The sequence below is a fragment of the Gorilla gorilla genome, chromosome 2 (genome assembly GCF_029281585.2).
Source record: "Gorilla gorilla gorilla isolate KB3781 chromosome 2, NHGRI_mGorGor1-v2.1_pri, whole genome shotgun sequence".
NCBI classification, from domain to species: domain Eukaryota; kingdom Metazoa; phylum Chordata; class Mammalia; order Primates; family Hominidae; genus Gorilla; species Gorilla gorilla.
Window position 1 is genome coordinate 60,904,797 of NC_086017.1, and position 24,346 is coordinate 60,929,142.

The 24,346-nt window shown below is 36.6% G+C and overlaps 1 protein-coding gene across 6 annotated transcripts in view; it reads left to right on the forward strand.

The window, feature by feature from the left end:
- The window catches only part of DOCK3 (dedicator of cytokinesis 3), a 699,272-nt gene that overhangs the window by 367,929 nt on the left and 306,997 nt on the right, over positions 1–24,346 (forward strand). For all 6 annotated transcript variants that reach the window (XM_031009748.3, XM_031009752.3, XM_031009749.3 and 3 more), the window contains exons 6-7: positions 7,383–7,531; positions 18,271–18,355. In XM_031009748.3, coding sequence (XP_030865608.3) covers positions 7,383–7,531; positions 18,271–18,355 — 234 coding nt within the window. The remainder of the gene's footprint in view (positions 1–7,382; positions 7,532–18,270; positions 18,356–24,346) is intronic.

Consider the following 24,346-nt stretch of genomic DNA (forward strand, 5'->3'; position numbering starts at 1 on the left):
TCTTCTGCCCAATCTCCTCCTCATTGAATTTTCCTTTTATTTTAGCAGTGACAGGAAATAGGGATGATTGTGCCAGAAAACAAAACCTGTAGTGCCAACCTAATTATACTGTTACTTTAATCCACTGAGGAGCAGGTCTCTAAGTAGAAAAGGATTGTTTTTCCTGAGTGAGGTATTCAGCTGTTTTGTGGTGTCAGATCATTCTAGGTGAATGTATGCTCTGGTGCTAATCACCCAGATTGCTCACCTTGAGTGGTATGTACTGTCTTATGCTAACAAGCCCAAGAACACAGTGAGGTGTCGGAGCAATGTTGGTGGAGCCTCTACTGCTAGGGTCTCTGGTCAGAGAGGTAATTAGGTTGGCCCAGAAAAAGAAATTAACACCACATTGGTTATAATAACAGTGCTGCTTTACTTAATCCATTTCCTTCTTTGTGCATCTTTACACAGTTGGTGTAGGGTAAGTGATTTCATTTTCATGTATTTGGAAACAACTGATTTTCTATTGAAAAAAAATTGTGTAATTGTTTCAGTTACCTACATAACAAACCATCCAAAGCTTAGTGGCTTAAAATAACTATATTTTTCATTCTTTTCTGGATATAGTGAACTCAGTTGGGCATTTTTCATTTAGGGTTTCTCATTTTGTTGCAGTTGAGTATTGGTAGGGGCTGTAGTCCTTTGAAGGCTCAGCTGGGCTAGGTATCCAAGATTGCTCACTCACACCGTTGAAACTCCTTACTTATGGCCTCAGCTCCCAAGAACATGCATTCCAAAATGCAGGAAGCAGAAGCAGCCAGACTAGTTAAAGGCTGAGAACTGGCCTAGCTCACTGCTGCCATATCTGTTGGTCAGAGCATATTCAGGGCCTTCCCAGATTCAAAACTGTGGGAAAATAGACTCCATGTCATGCTGGAAGGGTATCAAAGTCACATTATTGCAAAAGACCACTTGTCACGGGAGATATTGTAGTTATCTTTGGAAAATGCAATCTGTGAAACTCTTGATTAAAAAAAACCATGTACAATGCCTTAAAAGACTACATTTGTATATTCTTGCATAGATAGTGTGTGTGGCATAGATATTGTATATGTGTATTGTGCATTTATGTATGTATTACATGTGTATGTGTGTATATATGTACATGTATATGCATTAATATACACATACATAATACGGATATGCCATCTTAGTTTGTTGGGCTGCTATAACAAAATTTTCTAAGTTGAGCAGTTTATAAACAACAGAAGTTTATTTATCACATTTCTGGAGGCTGAGAAGTCCAGGATCAAGATTGGCAGAATCAGTGTCTGGTGGGGGTCCACTTCCTCATAGTTTGCACCTTCTTGCTATGGCTTCACATGGGAGAAGGGATGAAAGAACCTCCCCCTTGGGCCTATTTTTTTTAAGGTAATAAATACAAATATTTAATTAAATATTAATAGGAAATTTGGCTGTGTGTGTATACATATATGTATAAAATAATTACATATATATGTATGTATGTATAAAATCATTTTAACTTTTATTTTGGATCTGGGGGTACATGTGTAGGTTTGTTACATGGGTATATTGCATGATTCTGACATTTGAGATGTGAATAATCCCCTCACACGGGTAGTGAACATAGTACCTAACAGGTAAGTTTCAACCCTTGTACTTCACCCTGTCTTCACCCTCTAATAGTCCCCAGTGTCTATTGTTGTTGTTTTTATATTCATGAGTACCCAGTGTTTAGCTCCCACTTGTAAATGAGAACATACGGTGTTTGTTTTTCTGTTTCTGCATTAATTTTCTTAGGATAATGGCCTTGGGCCTATTTTATAAGGGCACTAATCCCATTCACGAGGGCTTGGCCCTTATAACCTAATCATCTCCCAAACAGTTTCATCTCCTAATACCATTGCCTTGAGGGTTAGGATTTCAATGTATGAATTTATTGAGGGGGAAATGCAGACATTTGGACCATAGCACACATGTACATTAATACACATGATGCCTCAGTATCAGTATACTTCATTAGACTTGGCTAGAAAAAAAACCACACACACACCCACACACACACACACACACACACACACACACCCCACATCCCACATTACTTTTAATTAGTTTTCACAGATCTCAAAACTACCTAGCAATGGAACTAACTTTCTGGTCAATTCAAGTTACCACTCCGTAAGAGACTGTTTTATATCGTTTCCTCTATTCTCAAATCTCAAATACCCCTTCCCACTCTATTCACTCCCAGCTGATGATATTGCTTTTTATTTCTCTGAGAATAAAGCAGTCAGAGGAAAATTTTAGTTCTCTTATTACCAGATCTACCAGCTACCTGTGTCATTACCCATATTCTGTACCCTTCCTCTCTGTGAAGAATAGGTAGGTAACACAGAGTATCAAGCCTCTTACCTAAATCGAACCCTCCCCTTTTTTCCCCAGGATCCATCTGTTCATGTCTACTCAAGGATGTAACAGCTGCATCATCAAATTTTCTCCCTCTAATAGATTATTCCCTTCAAAATTTAGTTTGAAATGTTGTCAAATCTTTTAAAAACCCTTCCTTAACCACACAGTCACATTCTGATACCCCATTTCTCTGCTTTTAGTTACTGCAGATTCTTCAAAAGAGTTGTCTGTGCTCTTTCTCCACTTCTTCCTCTCACAATCTCACTCAAACTCACTCCAACAATTCATTGAACCTGCACATTGTGCACATGCACCCTAAAACTTAAAGTATAATAATAATAAAATAAAAAAAGACATCTATTGCATATAGAAAAAAAAGAAACTGTTCCTGTAGAGGTCACTGACAGCCACCACAATGCCAAATCCCCTGGCCAATTCTCAGTTCATATTTATTTAACCCCCCAGTGCATTTGACAAAGTCCTCCTTAAAATCCAGTTTTCTAAAATTTTCTCCCATTCTGTAGGTTGCCTGTTCACTCTGATGGTAGTTTCTTTTGCTGTGCAGAAGCTCTTTAGTTTAATTAGATCCCATTTGTCAATTTTGGCTTCTGTTGCCATTGCTTTTGGTGTTTTATACATGAAGTCCTTGCCCATGCCTATGTCCTGAATGGTATTGCCTAGGCTTTCTTCTAGGGTTTTTATGGTTTTAGGTCAACATTTAAGTCTTTAATCCATCTTGAATTAATTTTTGTTTAAGGTGTAAGGAAGGGATCCAGTTTCAGCTTTCTACATATGGCTAGCCAGTTTTCCCAGCACCATTTATTAAATAGGGAATCCTTTCCCCATTTCTTGTTTTTGTCAGGTTTGTCAAAGATCAGATGATTGTAGATAAGCAGCATTATTTCTGAGGGCTCTGTTCTGTTCCATTGGTCTATATCTCGGTTTTGGTACCAGTACCATGCTGTTTTGGTTACTGTAGCCTTGTAGTATAGTTTGAAGTCAAGGGCTAATATCCAGAATCTACAATGAACTCAAACAAATTTACAAGAAAAAAACAAACAACCCTATCAACAAGTGGGCGAAGGATATGAACAGACACTTCTCAAAAGAAGACATTTATGCAGCCAACAGACACGTGAAAAAATGCTCATCATCACTGGCCATCAGAGAAATGCAAATCAAAACCACAATGAAATACCATCTCACACCAGTTAGAATGGCGATCATTAAAAAGTCAGGAAACAACAGGTGCTGGAGAGGATGTGGAGAAATAGGAACACTTTTACACTGTTGGTGGCACTGTAAACTAGTTCAACCATTGTGGAAGTCAGTGTGGCGATTCCTCAGGGATCTAGAACTTGAAATACCATTTGACCCAGCCATCCCATTACTGTATATATACCCAAAGGATTATAAATCATGCTGCTATAAAGACACATGCACACGTGTTTATTGCAGCACTGTTCACAATAGCAAAGACTTGGAACCAACCCAAATGTCCAACAATGATAGACTGGATTAAGAAAATGTGGCACATATACACCATTGAATACAATGCAGCCATAAAAAATGATGAGTTCATGTCCTTTGTAGGGACATCGATGAAGCTGGAAACCATCATTCTCAGCAAACTATCGCAAGGACAAAAAACCAAACACCGCATGTTCTCACTCATAGATGGGAATTGAACAATGAGAACACTTGGACATAGGAAGGGGAACATCACACACCGGGGCCTGATGTGGGGTAGGGGGAGGGGGGGAGGGATAGCATTTGGAGATACACCTAACATTAAATGACAAGTTACTGGGTGCAGCACACCAACATGGCACATGTATACATATGTAATTAACCTGCACGTTGTGAACATGTACCCTAAAACTTAAAGTATAATAATAAAAAAAAGCCATGAAAAGAAAAATCCAGTTTTCATTTGGCTTTCATGACACATACTCTCCTGCTTTTCCTCTCACCTCACTGCTTACTCCTTCTAGTTTCCTCTGCTAAATACTTCTCACTTTCCTAACCTCTGAATGTTGGAAATCAGTATCAGACTTAGCATGTCCAAAATTAAACTTAGTTTCCTTCTTCCAGGCATGCTTTCCAGGCCACAAAACAAAAGTGATACTTTACTCTGTTCATAACCCACATCTAGTCTATCAGCAAATTCTGGCACCTCTACCTACAAAACATGTCAAAACTTCAAGCCCTTCTTAACATCAGCATTCTTACCTGCATCCAAGCAGCTGTTATGCTGTGAACTGTTGCACTAAATAGCCTCCTGACTGGAATCCCTGCCTTCCTCTTTGCCTTTTTGTGGTTTATCTTCAATAGAGCACTCAGAGTGATGCTTTCGAGACTTAAGTCATATCACATCACTCTTCTGCTCCAAATCTCCAGTGACTTCCCATCTTGCTTAGAATAAAAGCCAAAGCCTTAAGGTGGTTTACAAAATCTGTGTTTAACCTGGTGCCTGCTGCCTGTCTGCATCATCAATCTTCCCTTTCTCAAGACAGACACACTGACCCTGTTTTTCCTGAACGTGCCATGTTTACTTCCACCTCAAGGCCTTTGCACTTGTTTCTTATGCCTGAAAAATGTCCCCAGTTTTCTTAAATGTTGCCACCTTACTTCATTCAGGTGTATTCTCAAAGTTCAGCTCCCAAAAAGTCTTTCCCTGACCACTCCACCTAAAGCAGTACCTTCCCCAGTGCCCCAGCCAGCCTACCCTTGGCCACTCTGATATTTCTTTTTATGATTTATCACCATCATTAATGATTTGCCTATTGCCTGCTCTCTAGATCAAAAGTGCCATGAGAGCAGGGACTTTTGATCACAACAAAGTGTTAGTACTCAAGAGGTGCTGCACAAGCATTTGTTAATTGGATGAATGAATGAATGCTTGTGGATGTATACATGCAACGGACTATCATATAGGCTTTGATGGGAAAATAATAATTCAAACTTTCTGTTTTATACTTAAACAGGTGATTTTGTTTTATCAATATGAAACGTATGTGTTGGAAACAAATATCACATTGCCTTTATGGCTTAATCGTCAAGATTCCAATTTTCCAGATGGTATAGTTTGCTTGGGCTTTGCTGGTTTTTGAGCTGGCAGGAATTTGTGAGTTCTCACCTTTTGCCAGCATTGTGTACCATCAGGATGCTTAACTTTTCTTCATCAGTTCATCGATTAAAGAAAGGAGAAGTTAGAGTATATGATTCCTAACATCTTCTAGTTAAAAATAATTTCTCTTTAAGATGAATCTTTAAAAGTCTAATGGGGCCAGGTGTGGTGGCTCATGTCTCTAATCCCAGCACTTTAGGGGGCCGAAGCAAGAGGATTACTTGGACCTGAGAGTTTGAGATCAGCCTGGGCAACATATCAAGACTCTATCAAAAAAAAAAAAAATTAGCCAGGCCTGTAATCCGAGCCACTCAGGAGGCTGAGTTGAGGGGATTGCTCAAGCCCAGGAGTTGGAGACTGCAGTGAGCTATGATTATATTACTGCACTCCAACCTGGGAGACAGAGTGAGATCCTGTCTCTTTTTTTTTGTTTGTTTTGTTTTTGTTTTTTTGTTTTTTTTTTGTTTTTATTTATTTTTTTATTATTATACTTTAAGTTTTAGGGTACATGTGCACATTGTGCAGGTTAGTTACATATGTATACATGTGCCATGCTGGTGTGCTGCACCCACTAACTCGTCATCTAGCATTAGGTGTATCTCCCAATGCTATCCCTCCCCCCTTCCCCCACCCCACAACAGTCCCCAGAGTGTGATGTTCCCCTTCCTGTGTCCCTGTGATCTCATTGTTCAATTCCCACCTATGAGTGAGAATATGCGGTGTTTGGTTTTTTGTTCTCTCAGAGATCCTGTCTCTTAATAGAAAAAAGTCACATTAGATGATTTCTAAGTAGTATGATATTCTGAATGTTTTAGTTATAAGATCACTGCCACCTCAAAACACTACCTGATTCTACTGTTTTGTGATTTGCTGTATAGCTAATTTTATTTATAGCTTCTTTGACTTGAGCTTATTTTGGCAAACATCTTTTTTAGGGTAAATCTCATACAGATATTTTACTAACATCTTAATCTGCCTTCAGAAGCATTATTTATAGATCGGTTACATCCCAAGAATTTTAATTATACAGAAACCAAAAGATTCTAAAATCAAGACTTCACATATCAGCAAATAGGACTTGAGTTTTTAAACTCATACATTATTTTTAAGTACATCTTTTTTCTGAAGCATCTATTCTCATGACACTTATATTTTTCTACTTTTAAGGTTAAAACTACTATCAGGTCCATAATTAAGTTTGTTAAGATGTTTCCGTTTAACTCTTACAAAGGTGACAATTTTTATTAAACTGAAAAGACTGGAAATCTGTTACACCAGAGGGAGTCGGGGAAGGACACACCGTTTAGAAAAGCTAATTAGAAAATCAGATGAGGCCTAGAAATCAGGAGTGAATTTCACTCCGGGGACTATGGCTTTATATTGAAACATTAGTTGCTTCAAAATAGGGCAAATGATTCTTCCTCTCCCAACTTGGATATCTCTCCTGGAGAAACCAGAGTTATTGCTGGATGGTTGAAATTTTTGCTTTTATGTGAACTGCAACTTCTGTGAGGGAAAGCAGCTCTGGGCTCCTGTGTAACATTCTGTTCTAAGTTTAGTAACTTTGATTTACTAAAGAAATGAATAATCTAGGATGTGGTAGAGATAAATGCTACTTTTGCATGATCCAAATCAATTATGTTACTTTGTTGGATGTCACTACATAGAGATTTTTGGATAGAAGGAGGTAATGACTTTCAGACTTTAAAATTAAGTTCCTCTTTATATTACCTTAGTGGTTCAGAGAAATGAGCACTTTTCATAGTTTAACTATTTCTCTTTTTCTTTTCATTCCTTTTCCATGTCTCTTGTATTTCACCCAACACCAAAAATGCCCTTTCAGAAACACAAAGTAGATCTTTTCTACAAACTACGCCATGTGATGAATGAACTTATTGACCTGCGAAGGCAGCTACTGTCTGGTCACCTGACTCAGGATCAGGTGCGGGAGGTTAAGCGGCACATCACCGTGCGCCTGGACTGGGGTAATGAGTAAGTATGAAAATTGTTTGGGTATCTCTCAGTTTCATTTATGATAACTCAGTCTTCAGAGAGTTTGCACCTATACAAAGCTTCTCTATAATGATTCAAAGGCAATGTTATATTCTTCACTAAGCTTTCATCATTTTTGCTAGGAGCAGTTATTTGTCCTAGTTAGCAAAGGATACTCACTGGTTCTAGTTGCTGAACCTCTTTTAGCCTCTGTTTTTGCTTCTGAAAAGAAGAGGTAAATAATAGGACTAGATTATCCTATAAAGTTAAATTTCTTTGACCTCAGATTTCTTGATTCTACACCTCCTAATCAGAATACACTTGAAAATATATTTTAGTGCTTTCTTCAAATGTGAATTTAGTGTCCTTCACATTTTATAGCCATACAATGAATCTGAATGAGCATAACCTACAAATGGAAACTGTCTACATTTGTACTTCAGAATATTTTTAACTACCTTGTCATTCAGTAATAGTCTTGCATTTATGTAATAACTATGATTTGCTATTGCCATACAAGTACAATTTGAAGACTTTGGTATGGGAAGTTAGGGTATAATTTTCAGTGACTATAATTGATATATCAATAATTGATATAATAATTAATATAACTTTATAATTGATATAAATTTCAGGTGCTTTTGTCTCATTCTCTTAAAATTGGGTCCATTGAACTTTTAAATGACCAGATTGCCTCCTACTTAAAATATACATATACCTTAAGTATATTTATATGTGTGTCTTTAGCTCCTTATCCTTTTTGGGAGGGGCCCACCAGTAAATGAGATCTATGAGCCCATTTCTGGAAGCCGGAAAGTAGATGAAAGATTAATGACAGAGTAAATCCATTATATGTGGAGGAAACCTTAGTTAATGAGAGAGTCAGTCGGCCCCACAGCTCCCAGAATCATAGAAGGTGGGATAGGTCTTGAAGCTTTGAAAAGGACTTGGCTTAAAACAGTGTCTAAGGAACAGTCTACCCCAATCAATGAGCAGAAACCTGGCCAGGTATTTCCTCTTCAGATAAACAAATATAAAAAATGGCTACCGGGGAAAAACTGGGCAACAGGAGTGTGAACTGGGACTTTCTTGTAAAACTCTCCACATTCTGGCATTTAAGGACTTTAAAGTATAATGAGCAGATTGCTCCCACTTACCAGAAAGGGAAACTTGCCAGTCACCTACTCATGTACAAAAAAACTCTACATTTCTTCTGCTATCTTTCAAGTTTGAATGGACAATCAGGTATCACCAGATGTTTGAAGAAACGCTTCTACAAGACAGAGAGAGACCAAGATTAACAAAACACCTGTACCCAAAGAAAGTAACCTGTCCCCAGAGCAAATTGAGATTGATAAAGTACTTTAAAACAAAACAAAACAAAAACACTTTAATATCCTCAAATAGAATCTAAAAGATCCATTATGTAGAATAAGATGCCATGTAAAAGAAGTGGAGAATGTAATTTCCAAAATAAAATACTCAGAGAAGATAAATTTTATGTAATCTCTAGGAAAATAAGACAAATATATAGGCAATACATGAGGAAAGAAATACAGTACAAAGGCTCTACCCAGGGAGATCCAATATCAAACATTTTGCCTTCCAAAAAAAGAACAGGGGAAATTCTGAAGGAATAATAGAAAATTTGTCAGAGCCAAAAAACAGGAATATTAAGATTGAAAGCGTCCCACTAAATATTTATAATGAATGGAAAAACAAAACAAACAAACAAAAACTCACAGCGAGGCACATTAAGATAGCTTAGTATTCTAGGAATGAAGAGAAGACTATTTAAGGGTTTTAGACAGAAAAATAGTTCCTCTCACAAAAGAATAAGTATCATACTGTCCTCAAAAGTGTTATCATTAGCACTGGGTGCTAGAAGATAATGAAATAATATCTTCAGAGTTCTGTAGGGAAATGATTTGCCAGCCAGAGTTTTATTTTACAAATCCCAACCATCTAATTAAGTGAGAGGGGACACAAACCATAAAGCCATTTTTAGGTATTCAGGGATGCACGAAAGTTCCCTCTCATGACCCCTTAAGAAGGGACTTGTGGATGTGTTTCTGCAAAGTAGAAGAATCAGGAAAGAGGAAACATGGAATCTAATCAACAGTGGATCACATCCAAATTGGTAGTATTCATCAGTAGAAAAGAGGAAATATAACACTAAATTCGTTATTTGTGACCTTTTTGAAGCCACAACTTTATATCCTTGTTTGTTTTGTTTAATTACACCCTATCATGACTGTTAGTAGGATTGCTTGGCACCTACCACAGACTACCTTCTATAATAGTGTATAACATGAATTTAGGTGTACCATAGATCAGTGTTCCCTAAATCTAACTTTGGGGAATAACAATTTAGTAAAAAACGGTATGTTGATGTACAGCATAGCTACTGATTCTGCCTCTTCAAACCCAAACATTTTTATGTTATGAAATTATGTCATTGTTTTTATTTTTAAGTCAATGATAAGAATACAGTAATTGCAAATATAACATTACTGTGTGCCAAGCAAATTGGTCACAGTTGAACTGATGACACTAATAAATGTGTAATTCATTATGTTGCAGTTTAACTGCAACTATAGATTCCATTAAATAGAACTATTTCAGAACTATCAGTACCTATACCTCTTTATTATGAAACTTGAAAAAGCAATCTGATTTTGCAATCAAATCTGAAAATAAATAGATGATAGCTTAGAAACAAGTTCAAATTGTACTTGAAAAAGGCTCAGAACATTATAAATACCTGCCAGTAAATTACAGGGCTATTCCAATTTCACGACTTTTTCTAAATGAAATATGTTTGTGTGTGTGTGTTTGTGTGTGTGTGTGTGTTGGAGGGGTATGTATATGCATATCTTAATAAGCAAAAATGAAAAACACAGTTCCACTCCCCTCCCCACTTCCCTTCTCCCTCTTTCCTATTTCTCCTTTTCTCCCTTCCCTACTTTCCATCTTCTTTTCTTCTCCTTTCTTCCTCCCCTTGCACTTCTTTCCCTCCACCCCTCTCTTCCTTTTTTTCTTGTTTTCTCCTTTCCTTCAGTGGAAAATATAGTCACTTAAAAACCTAAACAAGAACTTTGCAGGTCTGTCATTATTGAAAGGAAAAGACATGTTGCACCAAAACTGATAGGACTGTTCTTTCTGATTTCTCCTTGAGCTTACTCTTTTAAAACTTTTCTTCCTATTTTGAAAGGAAAGATGGTATATTGTAAAAACAAAGTCATTTCATACCATTAGATTATGTAAAACAGACTGTTCCACACAAAAGCTGAGAACAGATGGCTATAACCATTGTTCCCATTTTATTCTGATAGTTCCACACTTCTTGTTCCACCACACTTTTATAAATGCCATAAAATCTTGAAGTTTAGCACATGTTAATATGTGAATCAGTGTTTTCCAAATGTATTTTAATTGATGTAATTATATGATTTTAAACTCTTATGCCTTTTCTCTAAGCTCTTACACAGACATTATAGCTCTGCCTTTTCAGAATCTATTTCAGAAACTAGTAATTGTTATTAGTAGTGTATTGATTAAATATGTCTACATCACTATGGCAAGTACATGGTCTCACTTCATGCACTGTTGTAACAAAATGCTACTATGCCTTGGCCGGGCGCGGTGGCTCACGCCTGTAATCCCAGCACTTTGGGAGGCTGAGGCGGGCAGATCACGAGGTCAGGAGATCGAGACCATCCTGGCTAACATGGTGAAACCCTGTCTCTACTAAAAATACAAAAAATTAGCCGGGCGTGGTGGTGGGCGCTTGTAGTCCCAGCTACTCGGGAGGCTGAGGCAGGAGAATGGTGTGAACCCAGGAGGCGGAGCTTGCAGTGAGCCGAGATTGCACCACTGCACTCCAGCCTGGGCGACAGAGCGAGACTCCGTCTGGAAAAAAAAAAAAGAAGAAGAAGAGGAAGAAATGCTGCTATGCCTTTCTAGGACAAGAGCTCTGTTTACCCATTGAGGAAACCTAGGCTCAAAGGCACTTTTCCCAGCGTTGTATGGTGGAAGGGTAGAGCTGGTATTTGTACCTAGAACTGATCCCAAAGCCCATGTGCTTTATGCAGAACCTTATCATCTATCTAATTATGTGTGAGTCTTAAAACCAGGCACATTATTGCCAGTATTTTTAGTCATTAAGCTATTTGATCTTTGTTCTGTTCTGCAAGTGTGAATACTGTTACATCCTGTGATGTATATCTGAGTAATATTCAGTTAGAACTTCCAAGGATAGGAACTGAACTGGTCCTGTAATCTTTCATTTAGAGTTTTAATTTAGTCAGGAGCTCTCCACATCTAGATAACAATTTTTTATTTTGTTTCCTGAGATTAGGAATTATTTATTTGGCCTAAAATTTGAATATTCAGACATTAAACTTATGTGACTTAAAATTATTGGCCTAAAATTTGAATATTCAGACATTAAACTTATGTGACTTAAACTTATTGGCCTATATGTAGATACTCCATAAGTAAAAATTATTAAATTGTATCAGATAGAAACCGCACTTACTACATTGTGCTCTTATATTTTTAGGAACTGCAATACAAGAAGGGCAGAAAGTTGTGTTCAAATTAACTGGTCATCATCTTTGCTCAAGTGTCTTACATAGAGAATTAGTTAATTATATCTACTCCAAATTTTAAAATAATTTGTCTAGTGATGTAATTTTAATTTAACTTAATATTTTCAACATCTTCTCTAAAGATGCTAAGTTTCTTCTGTCTCTAATTTCATCACTACAGTAGCTAGCTAGGTTAAAATTGCATTAACCGAGAACTGACATAGCCTAATTGATCTCTGCCTTGGAAAAATACCTAAGAAATATTTTATTCTTAGAATGATAATTTAACAAATCATACATATATGTATATATATGTGTGTATATATATGTGTGTATATATGTGTGTGTATATATATGTGTGTGTGTGTGTGTATATATATATATATAAATTTCTGGTTCTTTTATTCATTCTTTCTCTCCATCTGTCATTTTTTCTTCCTCCTCCCCTTTTCTACTTTCTCATATTTTTACATATTCTAACCCATCTATATCTCTTTCTTCCCACTTAGTTTATGTCTCTCATCAAGGGAATTGATTTGGAGTAAGATACACAAGCAGTAGTTTAGTTTGTTATATGCAGAAAATATCCCCCAGTGAGTTTCCTCTTAAGTAGATTTTTAGCCAGGATCTAGAAAGGTTTATGGCTTAGTACTTTACCCTTAAGGACTTACTGATATTTTCCAGCTTTAGGACACCTGAAATTAGCAGAAGTTTTCAATGATTTCACAGTTACGGTTCTTCCCATACCTGGTGGTGTGCTCACTGATCAGTGTCTTGCCCTGTTCACAGTCTGGGATGTCTTGGCTATGTTTAAAGTATGTATGGTCAAAGTCCTGTCAAGTTTATGTTCAATCGACTGACTAACACACACTCTTACACAGACACTCTTTTGGCACTTTTTGCTTATCATTATAACCTGCACTCAGCACTTGGTAGGCACTATGTGAACGTATTTGAGTAATAAAGTGGATTTGTTTTCATGCCTGGTGAACACTCATTAATCAATTGATATTTGTTTCCTTCTGGTTTGATGTTTGACACAGAATCATCTTTCAAACAGTTATGACTAAATTGATTTTACAACCACTTGTAGCCATTATTACTTATTATAACTTTCACAGTTATTTTTAAAAAGACAGGTATAATGGAAATACCATAGGTTCAGAATGAGAACAACCTAGCTTGAGACAAGCCCAGCTCAACTCCTTTAATAGGCCACTTAGTTAACCTCAGTGGGCCTCAGCTTCCTCGGTTAAAAAATGGATCTAATACTGTCTACTTCCCAAAGTGCTTAGAGATGATGTACATAAAGTGCCTAGCCCAAGTAAATGTTTGGTAAAAGGTAGTAATTACTAATTATATATTTTTATATGTTATATAAATATAAATATGCTGTGTTTTCATTAGTATAGTTCTTGTCTGTATGCTGTTTTTACTGTAAGCATTAGAAAAGGGCACTGCTCCACAAGAAATCTTAACATCTCCATCTTTTCTCAACTGATACTGGGTCCCCATCCCCTGGGCTGTGGACCCCTGTTAGGAACTGGGCCGCACATCAGGAGGTGAGCTGCCGGTGAGCCAGTATTACTACCTGGCTCCACCTCCTCTCAAATCAGTGTGAACCCTGTTATAGTGAACTGTGATGCGAGAGATCTAGGTTGTGCACTCCTTATGAGAATCTAATGCGTGATGATCTGAGGTGGAACAGTTTCATCCTGAAACTACCCTAACCCCTGCACCCTGTCCCCGATCCGTGGAAAAATTGTCTTCCATGAAACCAGTCCCTGGTGCAAAAAAGATTGGGGACCACTGCCTTAAAGTATCCATTGTATATAATTAATTAACTTCAGATTATTTTCTATATTCTGTGGTTCAGATGGGGAAAGGAAAAAGATAAAATAGAACATAGAATAGAGAGTATAGAGCATTTAAAAGAAATAGAGATTCAGGGTCTCAGAGAGCTCCATCTGAAAGAATATTGGGTCAGGATTATGTCCCTTATTAGCTGCTGTGTCCCTAGGTTGAACATGAGCTTAGCACAGAGTAGGTTCTAATATATATTTGTTGAATTATTGGAGTGAATGAATGAATGATCAATGATGGGTGAGAGAAGACCAAGTATTTTTGTGAAGACTGTTTACCTAAACAATTGGTAGGCCCATTTGTGAAAACTTAGCTCTGTGCTACATCTGTGTGTAGATATACATAGATGTTTGCCCCCTGCTTGTGTTCATCTGTTTAAAGAGTTTTTTATCCAGACACCATACTTCTTTGATCACAATCCCTATAACTCTAAGCTAACATTTTGGCTAACAATGTAACATGGGGATAATAATTAAAATAACAGTAGCAATTTACAATGCCAGGTACTGTGCTGGGTCCTTTATGTGGATTAATCCTTACAACAGCTTACGATAGTAGATTTTAGACAGTGTGGTTTGGTGGTATACCCAAGATACAGACCAGCCAATCTGACATCAGAACCCATGCTCCTTAATACTGTAACGCAATGCATCTTTTGCTGTGAAGATAGAGATCATGTTGACCATTCCCTGCATTTGATGTTCACTATTCTTGGAGTAAACCATAGGAAAAAATAGCCAGGAGCCTCTTTTTGAGAGTGAAGTTTGTAGTGAACATGTATTGGTTCTCACTGTCCAACATCTCTGCCTTTTTCAAATGAGGACAGTCACTAATATAACTTTTGCAAACTACCCTTTATCCATTAAAGATAGTCTTAGTAGGAGGAACTCTTTTTGGTTTTTACCAGATTACCCATTAATTATTCTCTTATTTCTCAAGATAATGAAATTACAAAACTAAAAGATACTGTGCTCTGGTTACTTCTAGGAGAGGGAAAACACTCTGCTCTCAAGAGAGGATTAACATGAAGAATATGAACATTTGCATGACTCAAAGCTACTGTATTCTTTATGTCTAACACCATTGGTAGGATACATGATAGTTCCTCAAAGTTCTGTGGGGTGGATAAATATTTATATGGGAGGGCGGCTGACTGTACAAGCAAGCTGAGCTTGCCATGATGCTAAGATAGAGTTCTTATAATGCCAGTCTCCACACATGGCCATCACTGTGTGGTGCACTACCACAGAGGAGCACATACACTCAATTCGAGACCTAATGACTTAAATGTCATCTGGATATTTCTTAAACTGTTGTTTCTAATACAATTTTTTTTTTTGAGATGGGGTCTTGCTCTGTCATCCAGACAGGAGTGTGGTGGCATGATTTTTAGCTCACTGCAACCATCGCCTCCTGGTTTCAAGTGATTCTCATGCCTCAGCCTCCCAAGTAGCAGGGATTACGGGCACCCACCACCACACCCAGCTAATTTTTGTGTTTTTAGTAGAGATGGGGTTTCACCATGATGACCAGGTCAGTCTTGAACTCTGACCTCAGGTGATCCACCCACCTCAGCCTCCCAAAGTGCTGGAATTATAGGCCTGAGCCATGGCGCTCAGCTGAAAACATTTTTGTTTGAGACAGGGTCTCTCTCTGTCCCTGAAGCCTGAGTGAAGTGACACAATAATAATGCACTACAGCCTCAAACTCCTGGCTCAAGTGATCCTCCTGCCTCAGCCTCCTGAATAGCTGGGACTGCAGTCACATGCCATCACAACCTGGCTAGTTTTTTTTTTTTTTTTTTTTTAGAGATGGGGTCTCACTGAGTTGCCCAGGCTGGTCTCAAACTCCTGATCTCAAGCAGTCCTCGCTCCCTGACTTCCTAAAAGTCTGGAATTATAGGCATGAGCTACCACACCTAGCCATAAAAACACCTATTTTGATTATATTATTTACTCATTCTTTTTTGTTGTTGTTGTTTCCTAATTGTAGGCTAGTTCACATATATTTTTAGATCTCAAATGATTAAAGAATATGTATGAAATGTTGTCTCTTCATGTTTTATTATTTTAAAAAGTTTAATGTGACTACAGAAAATTTGGAAAGTGTTTTAAATATTACTATTTCAGTTTTCTGATACAAATGCTAATATCATTCTTGTGATCTTTCCGTTGTTTTTCCATATCTCTATAAAAGTATTTTAAATATTTGAAATTATATCTGCAAAATTATCTTTATAATGTCAGTTGCTTTTTATAAGAAGGGGGTAGAAAGGATGTACTGCACCTCGCTCTTGCACTCCATGAACACTACTGCCTTTGCATGCTCTAAGTGTTAGAAGCCGGAGGCCTGAAATTGTTTCAGATAAGTGAAGAATAGCTAATAAGAGGTGATGGAATGGAGTGTTTCTTTGATATAAGAAGTCGGGATCCCAATTGTAGAAAAATACAGTTTCATAGATTTAAATGCATTAACTTCAATTGGCATAGTTTTATCATTAAATTGTAAACCATCATGGATAAGGCCAGCAGTTTATTACTGATCTTCTCATTATGTAAAACTGTGGGTTATTTTTAGCATTTGGTTCAAAAATTTTTTCTCTTTAAAAACTCATTTTTTAAATTAGTGGATAATAGAAAAAAACACTACATTAATTGAAAAACATAAGTTTTTAACCTTTAATAGGAAAATGTTTTTTCTTTTTTTCTTGCCTGCTAGAAAGTATACATATACATTTTAATTCTTAATCCTAGTAACCATTTTAGCCTATGCTGTTAGTACATTTGCTTCTATAATACTTTCTCCATATAGGTTTGATTTTCCATTTTTATTTTATCAATCTTACTGCAATGTAATTTTGTCAGATATTTTCCTATAAACAGGGTATAAATTGTAAATGAATCTGAATTTTGGATGTGCACCTGATTTTATTTTCAATGATGAGTGTTATGCACAGAAAGAGCTTATAGATTTAGCTGTGCTAGCATGTTCTAAAATAGTTCATAGTCTAGTTGAAGAGAAAAAAGAATCTTTCTTCTCTATAATCCCATGGAATGCTTTTGCCAGACACAAGAATTCATAACCCTTGTTTTGGATAGGGTGGTCACAGAGCATCTCCAAAATTCTGATGAGAGTTACAGACCCTCTCCTCAGAAAAAATTTATAATGAACACACACACAAACTCATCCGTGTCATAAGCAGTTTCAGAGGTCTACAACCCTATAAACTCCATTGAATTCCTGGTTTAGAGCTGTTGTCTTAGAGTGCAAGAAAAGAGCTAACATTTATTGACCATAAATTACATACCATTTTGAACCCAAGTGCTGACTGTGTCCAGAGTTATTTCCACTGCCTAATACTGCCATTACCATCACTTCTTCTTACTGCCCCAAAGATCCTCCAAATACTGTTGTCTTGAGTAGTAATACTTGTTGGTTAAACTTTTATCTAATGTTTCTTAAAATATTGGTGCTAATACATATCTAGGTCTTTACCAGTATCAGTATTAGTTAAATTGAAAATGAGATGAAACTCAGCCAAATTATACATCTCTTTGAACACATGGACATGGGGAAGGGAACAACACAAATTGGGGCCTATCTGGGAGTGTGGTGAGGGGAGGGAGAGAATTAGGAAAAATAGCTAATACATTCTGGGCTTAATTTCTAGGTGGTGGGTTGTGAGGTGCAGCAAACCACCATGGCACACGTTCACCTGTGTAACAAACCTGCACATCCTGCGTAACAAACCTGCACATCCTGCACATGTACCCCAGAACTTAAAAATAAAAAATTAAATAAATGAATAAAGAGAAAAAGATACATCTCTTTGCATTTAGTAACTTTTAAGAGGTGAATTTTATGTGTTTGACTTTGAATTACACGCTGAAGATTTTTTTCATCCTAATGAAACTAATGCATAACTAAACCTTGAGCATAGCTGTCAGATGGGGAGAAATAGAAAAATAAACATGACTTTTTAATGATGTAAAGAAAACCTATCCTTAATGAACTCAAGCATGCTGATATAATGTAATACTGAATGAAACCTTTTTACCATCATGAGTGGAACTGCCTGAACTGGAATTGTGTCAACTTAAATCCCTAGCCTCATTTACCCAGAAGTGAACAGAATTAGTTGTTGCTGTATAAAGACATGTTCCTGCTAGGACAGTGTCTGATCCTCTGTCCACAAGATGTGGCAGGTATGGGTTCCCAGGCACATAAAGAGAGATAAGTAATCTGAGTACATGGCATACTGAGTGTGGTCTTTCTCTTTACTAGACATTTGGGCCTGGACCTGGTGCCTCGGAAGGACTTTGAAGTAGTGGACTCGGACCAGATTAGTGTCTCAGATCTCTATAAGATGGTAAGAAATCTAACATGAGGTAGCTTGTTCCTGCATACCTCATTTTTTCTCTTTTGTTTATTTTCTCTAATGTTATGAAACAACATTGCTAAAATTTTTTTTTTGCCTCTTTCCCAGTGTATTTAAGTGATATTCTGGCCATATCTGTCACACTAGCTTTCCAAATAGGATTCCATTGTAGTAAACTACAGATACTGGGCTTACCAAATTATCTAGGCATTACTTCTTTGTTGACTTTCTTGGTGAACCAGAGCTCCTTCAGCCTGCAGCATAACTAAAGTTATGTCTCTTTCCTCTCACCTCTTTAAAAGAGAAAGTAGTTAAAGCTGGAAAGAGCCAATTATTAGGTAATATAGAAATTGAGCCTGGAAATAATGTACTAGTCTTTCTAGAGAGACAGAGCCTGATAGATTCTTAGCTGTCTGTTGGTTATTACAAAAATATGTTGGGTCGACTAATCAAGATTACATTTATAGTCTAGATGCAAAGTAAATAAATGAAGGGTACAATATTTTAAAGTAAAATAAATAGAAGAAACCTTAGGTGGTGACAGTTATGCTTAGACTAACAGACTGGATAAAAACTCATTTTGAAGAGTATGTATTTGATGAGTATATATTGGTGAGATTTATAAGTTTTAGAGTCTGTTTAATAAACTGTAATATTTTTAGGGAGCTTAGAGGGTACCAAGTATGTTGCCTGGACAAGGACCTAAGGAAATTTGCCTAAGTAATATGCAAATAACATATCAATTGCTTCTGCACATTTGTTTGTGTGTACTTACTAGCATACCCAAGCAATTGTGTTCAGTTGCGTTAACTATGCTGTATGCCATACAATAGGTTGATAAGTGTGAAATATAGAGATTAAAGATAGCTGGATGTGGTGGCATGCACCTGTAGGTACAGCCAGCTACTTGGAAGGCCGAAGTGATAGGATCGCTTGAGCTCAGGATTTTGAGAGCAGCTTGGACAACATAGTGAGACCCATCTATTTAAAAAACAAAAAGTATGAACAAGACTTATCTATTCCCTAAAGAATCTCACTATCTAGGGTATTGGTTCCTAATCCCTTTTGGGTCATAGAAGATCAGGTGAAATTTTCTCCCAGGACAATGCAAGTATGCTTTGCATACAAAGTTTTATAATCAGTTTTAGAGAATTGATGGATAGTTTCTCCTGATGCTTGCTCTGAAGCCCATGCATGGACCCTATGTTAGAAACTCTATTCTAGTGGAATCAATAGACCATAGTCAAACAGTTGCCATACATGTGCTGCATATATGTGCTGTGTAGCATAATTTAAGTATACAATGATGCTCTTAGAGGTAGTGACTGGTTTCCTGGGAGTAGGAAAAGGGAAGGAAAGACATTCCAAAAAGGCACACAGCATATGGAAGTGGCAGTTCCAGGAAACTATAAGACATTTCATAACTTCGGCATAGAGTACCACTAACTCATGTTAGTGAGTGGGAGTGAGGCCAAGAAGGAGGCAAAAGTCAGACCATGAAGAGCTTTGTATTTCTCAAATTAGAGTCTATCCAGTAGTCTGAAAGAAGCATGAGAGTGACATAGGCAGATACTGGTTTCAAACATTGACTCTGTCTAGAGAGAATATAAAATGCAAAAGACTGGAATGAGGGAGGAAAGAGACCCACAGTAGTGATTCAGGTAAGAAAAATGGCTAGACAGCAATGGACAAGAAATACAATAAGAATGTAGATGTTTGGAATTAAAATTGATAAATTTTGATGATCAATTAGATATGGAAAGTGAAGAGAGAATGAGAGTTTGAAACTAAGAATTCCCCTTGGAATACTGGCTTGGAGGATGCTGTTTTCTTGGTAAGGATTTTGGATTTTATTCTTAGTGTGACAGTAAGCTTGTGAAGGTAAATTGAGCAGGAGAATCACATGATCAGCTTTACATTTTTAAAAGATGCCTTTGCTTGCTGTGTGGAAAAGGATTGGAGTGGGGCAAGAATAGAAGTAGAGAAGAGTCATTCAAGCAGGAGAACTTAATTTCAGTAGCTTGAGCTAGAGCTGGAAGAGTGAAACTAGTAAGAAGTTGTTGGATTCTGAATATATTTTGAAGTTAGAACCATAGTTGTAGATAGATTAAATTGCCATGTGTATATGCAAGAAAGAGAAAGGTCAGAAAAGAATTATACCTGTGTTTTTGACCTGCCTAATTATATAAAAGTGAAATGGGAAACCTTGTGGAAGAAGCAGTTTGGAGAGTGAAGCAGTAAGGATCTGTAGTTCTGATTTTCTTTTCACATTTGAGATTCCTTTTAGACATCCCACCAGAGATGCTGAAAGTCTAGAGCTCATAAATGAAGTTCAGATAAAACAGTTTTAGAGGCATCATAGTACATATGGTATATAAGGCTCTAGGACTGAATTAGATAACCACCTCCTTGCCCAGACCTTCATACAGTGAAACCCAGTGGCCATACAGCACTTCCAGACAACCAAGCATCAATAGATAAAGCCCTCACATAATGTTCACTATTTGGGCGATGGGTACACTTAGAAGCCCGGACCTCACAATTTTGCAATATCCATACAACAAATCTGAATCTTGAAAAAAGAGAGAGACAGAGAGACAGAAAGAAACAGAGAGAGAGACCAAAATGAACAACATACGGAAGGAACTTGGAAGAAAGAGACAGCCCAACAGAAGAAAATGGTGATTGCTGTCTGCAAAGAGAAATTAGGAAACAATTAGGAAACAGAGTACAACAATCCAAAGAGCTTTACAAAATTAAAAAGCAGATTACTGGAATACACTTGGAATAAAGGTTAGAAAATAGAGAAAAATCTCCCTGAAAACAGAACAGCAACAAAATAAAGTAACAGTAGGAGAGAAAACGTTTAAAAGTTTAGAGGTTCAATTCAGGAAGCCCAGTATTCAGAAGAGAGAATAAAGAAACAAAGAAAGAAAATTACTGAAGGAATCATATTAAAAACTTTCTCAGAACATGGATATGAGTCTCCAGATTTAAAGGCCCCAATGTAATTATGCAATTTCAGCTCACTAGAGATGGAGATGAGCTTAAAACTTCCAAAGAACAAAATGGATCACATACAAAGGATTTGTTGTAGGAAAAACATTTGGCTTCCTAATAGCAGCATTAAAAATTAGAAATAAGAGCATTACCTTCAAAATTCTGAGGGAATATAACATTCAACCCAGAATCCTATATTTACTCAGCCACATTATAAATCAAATGGGAGAGTAGCCTAAAGAGAATTTTGGTCACTCAGAGTCTCAAAACAACAATAATAACAATGCTCTTTAACTCCTTTTCAGGAAACTACTGAAGAGTAAGTTATTCCTTCTAAAATGAAGGAGTAAATCAAAAGGTCTACTGTGTGTTATCCAGGAAAGGGATTCTGACACAATGAAAGCCCTCTTTATTTCATTTTCTGCTAAATTTCCTGTCTTTTTATCTCATGTATTTGCTTTTTCATACAATTAGATATGATAAAAAACAATTATAAGAGTCCACACATTTATTAAAAACCACTTAGGATTTATATGTTAAATTGCACAGTAAATGTTTTGGTTAAATCTTAAAAGTTCAAGATTCAAAAGAATATCCTTTTAGATTTTGTGTTAACATGTAAATCTATTACTGGAAATTATGAAGACTTTATATGAAACTTTCTGATTATAATACTCCTTGTCATTGATTTTAGGGGAAAAATCCTGTATGAATAAGATTATACTTAAAGTTTGCACTCATAGCATTTTTTAAATAAAAAATGAAGCCTCCATGCAAATGTTGAATGATAATGATTGATAAAAGTCTCTTTAAATACACAGTTGGATTTTGCATTCTTTTTATTTGTTTGTTTTATTTTGTTTGTTTGTTTTGAGACAGAGTCTGTCTTTGTTGCCATGGCTGGAGTGCAGTGGTGTGATCTGGGCTCACTGCAACCACCACCTCCTGGGCTCCAGCAATCTTCCCACCTTAACCTCCCAAGTAGCTGGGAGTATAGGTGCATGCCACCACACTCAGCTAATTTTTATTTTATTATTATTATTTTTATTTTTTCGGTAGAGATGAGATTTCGCCATGTTGCCCAGGCTAGTCTTCAACTCCTGGGCTCAAGCGATCCTCCCGCCTTGGCCTCCCAAAATGCTGGGATTACAGGCCTGAACCACCATACTTAGCAGGATTTTGCATTCTTTATGATGAAAACCAGAGGAAGTCCTTAGTGCTCTTCAATTCTGCATCATAACAACTCTAAATCCATTTTAAACAATAGAGAATTGGTGCTGCGAAAATATAAAGTATTTCAAAAGGCACCACAAACCATTTGTGTTAATCTTAGCCATGCATCTTTGTGAAATGTGACACTCAAAAATTACATAATATGAGAGTTTCTAAACTGTGGCAAGATCTAACAGAATGCTTGCATTATAGCCCCCTGCTTCATTATTATCCATCCACATTATCATGTATTGGGATTTGTGTTTGCCTGTTGTCTTCTTGTGTCAATTAATATTTTTAATAGCTCAATGTTTATACATTCATTTCTGGAATAAATCAGTCAATTAGATTATTTACTAAAAATCAGTAATTTTATATGCTTCATCCTTTCATAGATTCTGACTAGATATGCCTTATATTTCCTTGTAAGACTCACAATATTTAACACAATCCCCAACCTATATAGCAGGCAATTAATTTTGTTATTCAGTTGGTTAGCATATCCAAAGCTACATAGTTTCTTTCCATATTGCTAGACTTTTGTAGACTAAATGAACAAAAGACTTTACAGGGCTGAAAATGATTTCTCTACTGGAGAAAAACTGGCAGAGGCTGTAATGTGTTCCATGCATTTCTTAATTAATTTATATTTTTGACATACATTGCTAGGCACTTGTAGTATAAAGATAAATAAGACAGTGTTTTGCTCCCTGGAAGTGCAAAGTCTAGAGTTACGTAGCAAACATGGAAACAATGCATTACAACCCTAATAGAGGTGATGATTACACTGAAAAGGGAGGTATTGGCTGTCCAGCTAAAGTCTAGTTGACAAGAGTGCCCTGAAAGAGGTTCCAGAATGCCAGTTCTGATGCCTTTCTCTGGCTGCCCATGTGGTGTGCTTTCAGACTAAATCATTCTCTCAAAATTTAATGACTGAAATAAAAAAATTACTTATTATTGTCAACAGGGATGTTTCATACTGAAATTAGCTGCTTCATAAACTCCTTCTGTATATAGTTCTAATTGAAAATTTATGACTACCAAGATTGGTAGTCATTTTAATTGGTTAACAGTAAATCTACTTGAGAAAAATGGCTTAGTGTAGCTCCTGGATATAAAATAAAACAACGGAATTTATTTTAGTCTAGTAACCTTCCAGTGAGATATGGTCAGTAAACCACAGAAAACCTGATTTGTTTTTGAATGCTTGAATTTTTTTTTTTTCACTTTTTTAAAACCTGTTTTATATGTGAATTTTTCTTTTGTGCATATACATTCTATCTGATGTTTTGCCCAGCTGGTAGAGACTTGATTTTTTGTATTTCATATATATCATGGGGACATATATTTCCATGAATGAACATTAATACTCAATAATAATTAGTTAATATTGCTAATATACACATGGATATTTAGTAATAAGCAAATATAGCTGGTCAGACACATTTAAATTAATATTTAATTGTACTTCTCTTTTATATAGGGTTAAATATATGTGTTTGGAAAAGAAATGGGAACTTCCACTGCCACAACCATTCTTCTTACCCATGTGATATGGAGCAATTCAACAAATGAGTGTGGTACCATACCTCTAGGGTCCAAAAGGAAGCAGGATGAAATCTCTCATTGTTTCGTTTACCAACACCACGCACTGAACATTTGTAAATTCACCATTATTCCTAGCCAGGGTTTACTTCTAAATGTGAATGACTTTCTATAATAACTAATTATAAAAAATAACAATTATACGAATAATAAAAATACCAATTT